The 714-nt window shown below is 50.1% G+C and overlaps 1 protein-coding gene across 5 annotated transcripts in view; it reads right to left on the bottom strand.

The window, feature by feature from the left end:
- Window positions 1-714, bottom strand: part of adgrl2b.1 (adhesion G protein-coupled receptor L2b, tandem duplicate 1) — a 105,527-nt gene that overhangs the window by 3,564 nt on the left and 101,249 nt on the right. For 2 of the 5 annotated variants that reach the window (XM_017042450.2, XM_017042453.2), the window contains one exon: window positions 147-394. In XM_017042450.2, coding sequence (XP_016897939.1) covers window positions 297-394 — 98 coding nt within the window. In that variant the 3' untranslated portion in view covers window positions 147-296. Of the gene's footprint in view, window positions 1-67; window positions 400-714 lie in introns of those variants that run through there. The other 3 variants (XM_025066265.1, XM_025066264.1, XM_008334341.3) reach the window with 3 other exon arrangements.

Below are 714 nucleotides of genomic sequence, written 5' to 3'. Positions count from 1 at the left end.
GCGGGCGCAGCTCCAGGTTGGCGTGTCCCCCTCTTCCACCTCCTTTCTGAGGGGACGAGGCTTCGACGTGATCCGCCACAATGGCGTCGTCCTCGCTGCCGCTGCCGCCCCCACCCCTGTCCACCGTCACCCTTGTCTGGGGAGGCAAGGCCCGCTCTCTGGGTGTTTCGCGGCTTTTTGGTGGCCCACGGGGCCTCAGGTTGTTGTGCACAATCTCAGAGATGATCATCTTCTCAAACGCCACATCGTCCAGGTTGAGGCCCCCGAGGTCACCGGCAGCTCGGACACCCACAGCCTCATAATCGTCGTCTCGTAGGGAGTAGCTGTTGTTGAAATTGCCGTTGAGGGGGAGGGTGTCCATGGCACTGATGTCCCTGCTGTTGCTCAGAGAATGCTGTCCTACAAAGAATGGCACAGACACAACATGTGAGATGTTTTTCACACAAAGAAACCAGACTCTACGACAACACCAACAATATACAGTGAAGGACAAAATTATTAAACCCTCAGGGAAACGTAATTATTCAAGTATTTTCTAGTGCTTTTGTAGAGAGCAAGGGATATTTAACACAAAATAACTGTAACTGTAGTCAGTTTTTAAATACTAAATTCAACAAAATTCCCAAAAATCCAAAGCCAATCCGAGCCTCAAAGTTTATGTTTGAATAGAGACTGATTTAGGTGTTTTTTTGTTAACGCCCAGCCTCCAGGGCT

Source organism: Cynoglossus semilaevis, chromosome 20 (genome assembly GCF_000523025.1).
Source record: "Cynoglossus semilaevis isolate Cse_v1.0 chromosome 20, Cse_v1.0, whole genome shotgun sequence".
NCBI lineage: Eukaryota > Metazoa > Chordata > Actinopteri > Pleuronectiformes > Cynoglossidae > Cynoglossus > Cynoglossus semilaevis.
Note: the sequence above shows the minus strand (reverse complement) of the source record. Positions and strands in the feature narration are given on the sequence as shown.